General features: G+C 41.3%; 1 protein-coding gene across 1 annotated transcript; it reads left to right on the top strand.

The window, feature by feature from the left end:
* Positions 1-780: 780 nt before the first annotated feature.
* PDCD5 (programmed cell death 5) lies at positions 781-8077 on the top strand. The gene is made up of 6 exons (XM_036751134.1): positions 781-956; positions 3105-3145; positions 4967-5028; positions 6126-6217; positions 7175-7246; positions 7877-8077. The coding sequence occupies exons 1-6, from the start codon at positions 891-893 to the stop codon at positions 7922-7924; spliced, it is 381 nt and encodes a 126-aa protein (XP_036607029.1). The 5' UTR covers positions 781-890; the 3' UTR covers positions 7925-8077.
* Positions 8078-8407: the final 330 nt, after the last annotated feature.

The following is an 8407-nucleotide window of genomic DNA, read 5'->3' as shown; positions in this document are numbered from 1 at the left end:
TTGGATTTGATCAAAGGGCCGCACTTGAGGACCCAGAGGGCCACATGCGGCCTCGGGGCTGAAGATTCCCTGCCCCTGAAATAGACACCCAAGGCCACCCACCTCCCGGCAGGCAGGAGCACGTGTAGGTGCAGGAGCTAGGTCAGAGGGTAAGAGTGCCTTGCAGGACAACTCCCTGGGGGGCAGGAGATGGAAGCAGGAGTATGGGGGAAGGGGGCGAGGGGGACAGGAGAGTGGGGAGGAAACCCTTGGAGCAAAGGAGATAACTTATGTACAGAACTTTGCCCAACGTCAAGCAGTCTGTAGAACAGCTGGCTGTCACGGTGGTTTGCGTGCTGGACTCGGAGTCCCAAAGACCTGGGACTGTGTCCCCCACCGTACACCCTGCAATCTTGACCCTTAAGCAAATCACTTCACTTCTCTCAGGTTCAGTTTCCTCATCTGTAAAACGGGAATAACGCCTCAGAGGGCTGTGACGATGACAAAACGAGAGAGTCAATGCGAACCCTAAAGTGCTACATAAATGCCGATTTTATCACATAAATGTGATTTTACTGCAGGTGTTATGTGCCTAGGTATTATTATGGTGATGATGATTAACAAGAACCCCGTAAAGGGGTCTGTTTTGATTGTCTTACTTCCCAAAGGATCAAATCCCCCGCCCGGTGACCTCACACGCTATCTCCAGAGACACGCCCAGCCGCTGCCCTTCGTAATCGATGATTCGGCCCTCCTCCTGCCTCCCTTGCCGGAGGCGTACTGGTGGCTCGGGGATGGAGTAGAGAGGTCTAGGACGGGCGCGTGCGCAGTAGTAAAGTTCGTGTGGAGCCGAGGGGCTTCAGTGCTTGGTGCTATCTAGTCAGTTTATCTTCCACCCCGCTAGACCCACCATGGCAGACGAAGACCTGGAGGCCCTGCGGAAGCAGAGGCTGGCAGAACTGCAGGCGAAGCACGGGGTAAGAGCGGCCACCGCCCCCTCCTCCCCTTACCGCGGGCCCCGCCGAGGGCCCTCAGGCCCGGGCGCCCCTCGGTCCCTGCTGGCCGGGGCGTGTCCGAGGCAGGGTCTGGGATTGTCCTGGGTATCCGGCCTTCTACCCGCTTGGGGCCGGGACGTGTCTACCCGGAGAGCGGTCTCCGGGCCAGAACAGGCGCGAGCTGTGGTCCCTCTGGGCCTGGGGAGAGCCAGCCCCGCCCTGGCCCCTAAATTGGTTCCGGCACGGCTGCCCCCGCGCCCTGGGAGTGCCCGGCGTGGCTGCTTGCTCAGCCTGGTTATGCCTGGCGCGGCTGCCCCTGCGGCGCCCCGCCCCTCTCCCGCGCCCTGGGGGGGTCCCCGGCGTGGGTGCCAGGTGTGGCTGACCCCGCGGCCAGGGCTCCTCGCACAGTGAGCGCGCTTGCTCTGCTCCCTTCCCCCCCAGAGCTGGCGGTCTGGCACTTGGGCCGAGCTCTTCCCTTCCCACGTTAATCATGGACCATTCCACCTGCTCTGAATTTCGTCCCGTCTTGCAGCTGCAGGCAGCGGAGGTTTAGCGAGAGTAACTGCCGCGACCTCCTTCGACAGTGAGTGGGCAGCTTGTTCTCCACCACCACCCCCGCTCCCCACCCCTTTTCTATAAGATGGGGAGCGGAGTTTGGAAAGGGGCTGAAGTCGGATGTTCCCTAAGTACCCGTCTAGTTCTTAGCATTGTGACCCCTGGAATCTCCGAATGCAAGTCGGCATCTCGGGGAAAAAACACTTGTTAGGTCTGTGCTTTGGTAAAGCTAGAATTCTGAGTCAGATGCAAACTGCACGAGGCCTCCGAGGGTGTTTAAGTAACCATCTAGTTTGCTTTACATCTAGGATATAGTACGCCTTTCCGGTATCATGGTAAGTAAGAAGTAACTGGTCCAGAGGAAAGAGCGGGTTGTCCGCACCCCTAATTCCTACCGCTGGGGAGACTGAGGCTGGTGAATTCACTTGGACCCCGTAGTTGTGAGCAACGGTGGCCACAGCTGTCCAGTGTCCTTACTAAGCCAGGCATGGGGGGGGGGGGGGGGCGGCGGAGCACCAGGTTGCCGTGTTTCCAGCCCAGTTTAAAAAATTAAAATTAATAGCATGGGATATGGAGTCAAAGGACCTCCATTCAGATTTACTTCTGTTACTGCCTCTGTGACCTTGGGTAAGCCCCTTTACCTTCTTAGGCCTCGGTTTCTTTATCGGTAAAGTGAGAGGTTCCATTTTTTTTATATTTTCCCTAATTTTTTAAAATTATTGATTGTGCGACAATTCTCCACAATAATTATTTTTTAGTAATATACAATGGAAGATGTATTCATATTAATATTTTCCCTAAGTTTTCTGAGTCCAAAAGTTTTTGGTCAAACCATTAATGAGGTTTTTGGATACTTTGTGGAGTTTGGCAGGAAAGGCCACAAAGCATTAGTATCCTGCCTTTATAATACCAAAAGTAGGATTTTATGATTGTATATAAAGAGCTTAATTATTGTGATATTCCAATGACTGAGAAGAAATCAAATGGCAGAACTTTATAATAAATGGTAGCCAAGCATTCTTTTTGTTTGTGTTCTAAAATGCTTGCCTTGTAAGCCATTTGGAAAACTTTCGGAAATAAAGTGTAGCGGTTCCTAGGACCATAACTTTAGAAGCCGTTAATCCAGTTCACACAGCTGGTAAGCATCAGAGACCGGATTCAAACCCACGTCTTTCAGACTCCATGTCCAAGGTTTTATCCGCTATATCAAACTGCCTTGAAGAGGCAGCCATCGGGAAGCACTGTCCTAAAAGGTTGTTTAGGGCTGTGGTGTCAAACTCAAATAGAAATGGATCCCTGTAGACTGCGTATCAACTTAGAAAAATTGCATTTTTATTTCTAATGTTAAACATTTCTCAGTTACATTTTAATATGATTCAAGCCCACTGAGGAGTTGGGCACCTCTGGTTGACAAGGCTGAGAGCTTAAGTAACTTGTCTATATCCACACAGCCAGTACAGAACTTGAGGCCTTCCTCACTCTTAAATCCAGCACCCTACCTCCCATGCTAGACTGCCTTTTAATTCATCTTTATTTTTCTGAATCCTTTGATTGTAAAGTGAAATTTCTTTGCAGGACTCTCCTGGTGACCCAGCACAACAGGAGGCAAAACACAGGTATGACCAAGAGCTATGAACTTCTAGTGAGTTGGGATTTTTCCTTTAGTTAATGAAAATGAAATTTTGAAACTCTAATTTATATAATCTGCCCACCAATTTCAGGAGTTTTCTTGTTATTTCCTTTTATTAAGCCTTTGTTTTCTCTCAAGTGAAATAATTAGCTGTCCCCAGTTTCCTTGCTTCTAACTAATATCACTTTATATCGTTGGGGAGAGGAAAGGAATGATTTACTTGGTGTCCTGGGGTATGGCTTATACTTTTCCAGAGGAGTTGGAAAGAAGTAGTGCCAGCAACTGAGTTTTACCTTTACTGTTTCAAGCCCTGACTTCTTGTGACATCATTTAATATTTTATCAACTAAAGGAAAATATAATGTGAAAGGAACGCTGAATTGAGAATCAGGAAACTAGGGTTCTAATTCTGGCTTTGCTACTACCTAGTCCTGTTATTCTGGAAAGTTAGTTCACTTCTCTGTACATTGTATTCCTCCTATATAAGATAAGGCTTAAATCAGATTATCTAAAAAGTCTCTTCTAACTATTCTATGATTTATTTAATTCCCACCCTAGAAACTGTAGCAAGCTCCATAGAAATTTTCCCACCCTTCCTGAATGTTGTATAAACCTCAAATTTTGTGGATAATTAAGGAACAGCGGCCAACAAGCAGGACTGTGAAAGACAGTACAGAATTAAAGTAGTACTTTAACTACCTTGTCTAAACAATTATCATTACAAATCATGCATAAAAATCATCCCACAATTGATGTGATTTTTCTAACCTGAGGTGCCAGGCTTCTCAGCAAAAATCCCCAAGGATATAGAGAACAGCTGTGTAAAATTTGAACATGACCTAAGGGGTGGTATTTTCAAAATAATGTTATATTAAATATACAGCTAGTCTTGAGCAAATACTGTAGTCATTCTTGGAAATTATTTTAGCTATAAAGTCTCTCTCTACTGTAAACCTATTTCCTTTTCCTTAGATAGTGAATGTACATGCTTAGTTCTAAATCTGGGTAAAAGGTAAGGGATGGGCAGGAAAGCTACTATGTGAAATGAGGCTGCTAAAGCGTATGTTAGTGACTGTATCTGCTGCTAAATTTCAGGAAACTACAAGTAAAGGAAATAGTAATAAGCATCAGACTTTTTTTAAGGAAGGCTGCTTTTTCTTTTTGAGGTTAAGCAGAAATTCCTTCAAATCTTGCTTTATGTGATTAGCATTTTCCATCTCTCTTTAGCCTTGACCTTTATAGCTCATACTTATTTATCTTATTTTGTAAATTCTTTTCTACTTATTTTGTATGTTTGTCCTTCCTTAGATTTTCACATCATTCAGCAAGTCTTTATCCGTTCTATTTCTGCAACATCTTTTGCGTTCTCACTGCCTAATTCAGACCCCTGTTAACCTCTCACCTAGATAATTAGTCTCCCTGGTCTTCATAGTACCCACTTAATTTAATTCAGTAAATATTTATTAAATAAAATAATTTACAAGGCCCTGAGCAAAAAGGGAACTAGTCACAGCTCCCAAAATTACATTATTCACTGGGTCCATAGTGGGATTGGGGGAGGGGGAAAGGGGGAAATCAAGAATGGACAAGATACTGCTTCCATTTCATTGACAACTGATTCAAGTCCAGATTCCTAACATTTGGGTCTTCTCCCATCTGGCTTCACAATGTCTTTTTCAGACTCACTGTGTTTTTGTTTTCCCAAACATACTGTTTTCCCACTACTGTGTCTTTACTTATACTTTTCCTTTACCTAGAATGCTTTTCCCCTTGCACTTCTGCTTTGTCTAATTAGGCTTTCTTTACAGGGAAGCAGAGATGAGAAACAATATTCTAGCTCAAGTTCTGGATCAGTCAGCACGGGCCAGGTGTAAGCATCTTCACTTTCCTTAAATGAAATTTCTCTGTTGAAATAATATTGGTTTTAAGTTACCTAACAAAGGGCATCTCTAGTGGTAATGAAATTACTATTGCTATCTCTAGGTTGAATGTTTATTTAATCTTAAATACATTTGAAATGGACTATTACTTAGAAGAATGTGAAGTCAATAGACTTAGTGCCTAGGTACTTAAATTGGTTTTAAGAGAAAAAAAGTACCAGCTGTTTCTTCTGCTTGTAGGAGATAAGGTTTTCTGGCTTAGGTACATATTGAGTAAAGTATAAAACAAGTTGTTACTGCTTAAATCAGAGTAATCAAGTGAAGCTGTATCTTTTAACATGATTACTTGAAGCCTAATTTGGGCTAAAAGTGATAGTTGGGGAGGGTTTTGTGTGTATCACTAACCCAATGCTTCCTTTAGCAAAAAAAAAAGTTGTTTTTAAGTACAGTAAGACAGCCCTGTAGTTTGTAATTCATAAATGATAAGAAATTTTTTATTTACATGGAATTTATGATCAGGATAATAAGTTTTGTCACTCATTATTAAAGCAGTGTGACAGCTCCTGGCATTTGTTTAGTGTTGATACCTCAAAGATTGGGAATATACAGGGTGTTCCTAAAGTCTGGACACATAGGCAAAAATACATATTTTCAAGAAATGAAATGATGAAATTTTCAACAACATTTTATTTAATTGGAATATTAACAAATAACATCTTCAATATTATTTCCATCATTTGCGAAGCAAAGGTTGATGTGCTTTGCAAGATTCACATGAACTTGATGCAATAACTCTAACTCCACGTTGTCGTCAGTTTTAGCACTGATTCACTCTTAGAATATGAATTTGAAATCATATGATGTTATTTGAAGTTGAAGATGTTATTTGTTAATATTCCAGTTAAATAAAATGATGTTGAAAATTTCAACCGTTTCATTTCTTGAAAATAAGTATTTTTGCCTATGTGTCCAGACTTTAGGAACACCCTGTACATCTTGGTTATACAGAGAGAGAGTGTGTGTGTGTGTGTGTGTATGTATATGCATGTATATATCTTGTGTCTCTTTTTTTTTTTTTTTATTTCAGTAAGTAATTTAGCACTTGTAAAGCCAGAAAAGGCCAAAGCAGTAGAGAACTACCTCATACAAATGGCAAGATTTGGACAGCTGAGTGGAAAGGTGAGTACTTGGCCTCTCTCCACGTCAGTGAAGTATATTATCCCAAGTTAAATCTCTACTACATCAGACCACAGAAAGGTATTTTACCAAGAATTTGCAAAAGAAAAGCAGGGGAAATCTTATCAGCTACCTCTTCCTTCTTAAAATGTAATTACTTGGCCTGGCTGAAATTCTTTAACTATTATCTAATATTGTTTTATAATATCTTTTGACTTGTGAGATCAGAGTTTCTTTTAATTGATTATCCGTGTTAATGGGTCATAAGGGGTTGCCTAGTTAATTGCCCAGAACAGTAACCAAAAGTCAAACAATGAAGAAGGAGAAGCTTGGTTCCTGTATAATCTTACTTCCGTAGGTAAACCATAAAGGATTAGGCAGTTAGCAAGCATTTCTTAACTATCTGCTTTGTGCCAGTCATTGTGTTAAGCATTGAGGAGCTAAAGGAAGGAAAAATACCAGTCCCTGCTCTCAAGGCCCACAGTCTAATGGTGGGGGGTGGAGGGGTGGGTCAAATAACTATATACAAGCAAGGTATGTACATGATAAATGGGCTGTCAGCAATAGAGGGAAGGTACTAACGTTAAGTGGAAATCTAGAAAGGCTTTTTGTTGAAAACTTTGTGGGTAAAGTAGAATAAAAACCCTTACCCAAAATGGTTATTTCACTGGGCCATCTGTCACTCGAAGTCTGGCTTTTCACTTCCTCTGTAAGTAAGCACATTCATATGGCTTTCACCTCTGAAGACACTCCTTGCTGGCAGTAGACATGCCTGGGTCTTGACTTCAGTGATGCTATCAATTCCAGATTCAAGAATGAAACTTAAATACTTTAGAGTGCTTGTATCATCATTGAGATGTGTATCTTTTGGTTTAATAATCTTGAAAAAAATGTGTCCAGCCCTTAAACTGCATGTATAAAGGAGAAATAGTTACTTTTATTCCACTTCTTTTACCCTAGGTATCAGAACAAGGATTGATAGAAATTCTTGAAAAAGTAAGCCAGCAAACAGAAAAGAAAATAACAGTTAAGGTAAGTTTTCTTGGAGTAACCTGAATATTGTGAAAATGAGCATCAAGTAAAACCTCTTTAATCATATATCAAACCCCTTTCACTAAAGTCTTCACACCGCAATGAGGCATTGGGGTGATTTCTCAAAGGCAAAGCATAAGGTGTGGGATGCCTTACCAGCCAGATGACAGAACTGTGACTTTTTTGCCTTACGACCAGCTAAACTAAGTGCAGAGAGATTCATCACTGGAAGGTTGGGAGTAACGACTCATGAAATGTAGAATTGTGACTTAATTTTGGTGGAAGGCCTTTTTTACATTTAACTTTGGAAGTATCAGAGTAAAAATAACAGTGTTAGTTTGACCACATTTGATAGAAGTTTTCATTAAAATTTTTCCCCTCTATAAATATCCTGTATAATTTTTGGATCAGTCAGCTAATACATCAAAAGGACCAAAACTCTTATTTAAAACATTCACAGATGTCTTCATCTCGCCTGCCACTAATAGCTTACTTCAGACAACTTCAGGTATAATAAGGAAGAATCAAACCTTTTGCTATCAAATTAACTAAAGAAATTTTCTTGCTTCTCAGAGAGCCTTAATTACAATTCAGACACATTGTGACATACTCTTATATTTTCCTCTCCAGTTCAGCAGAAGAAAAGTAATGGATTCTGATGAAGATGATGAATATTGAAATCTAATGCTTAAAGACTCATAAACTCCTTGAAAAATTTCTAGGAAAAGATAATTGGCAGAAATGAAGATCTAATTAAATGGTAACTTTGCTTTCTGTATATGTTTTGAGAAAGAGGGGCAAATAAAAAGGACTTGTTTATGTAAAATAAAACGATTTGGACAATGTCTTTTTTTAATAGTATCATAAGGGATTGGCTTTGGAAGCTTACGTTTTGTGAGAATAGTTAATGGTTTTCCTGCTTACCAGCGCTTTCAAGTGTCTTCAGCAGCATATGTCCTTTAAAATTGCGAACAATGCTCATGACCTTTAACTGGGGAAGGATTATGGCAGTAGAACATTTTTAGTAACAAATAATATTAAAGCACTAATAGCCATGGCCTTCAACTTTGTGGAAATCAAAAGCAATATATTTAATCTGAACAGACTCGAAACACATGGTGCTTTCTAGATGTCATTTCTGAAAGCAAGTAAGCTATGTGT

Source organism: Trichosurus vulpecula, chromosome 3, assembly GCF_011100635.1.
Source record: "Trichosurus vulpecula isolate mTriVul1 chromosome 3, mTriVul1.pri, whole genome shotgun sequence".
In the NCBI taxonomy this organism is placed as follows: domain Eukaryota; kingdom Metazoa; phylum Chordata; class Mammalia; order Diprotodontia; family Phalangeridae; genus Trichosurus; species Trichosurus vulpecula.
Note: the sequence above shows the minus strand (reverse complement) of the source record. Positions and strands in the feature narration are given on the sequence as shown.

Excerpts from the sequence above, each read along its gene's own strand:
- PDCD5 (XM_036751134.1), top strand. The coding sequence starts at position 891 with ATGGCAGACGAAGACCTGGAGGCCCTGCGGAAGCAGAGGCTGGCAGAA. Across the intron at positions 957-3,104 it reads AACTGCAGGCGAAGCACGGG|GACTCTCCTGGTGACCCAGC; the intron begins GTAAGAGCGGCC and ends ATTTCTTTGCAG. Across the intron at positions 7,247-7,876 it reads AAAAGAAAATAACAGTTAAG|TTCAGCAGAAGAAAAGTAAT; the intron begins GTAAGTTTTCTT and ends TTTCCTCTCCAG.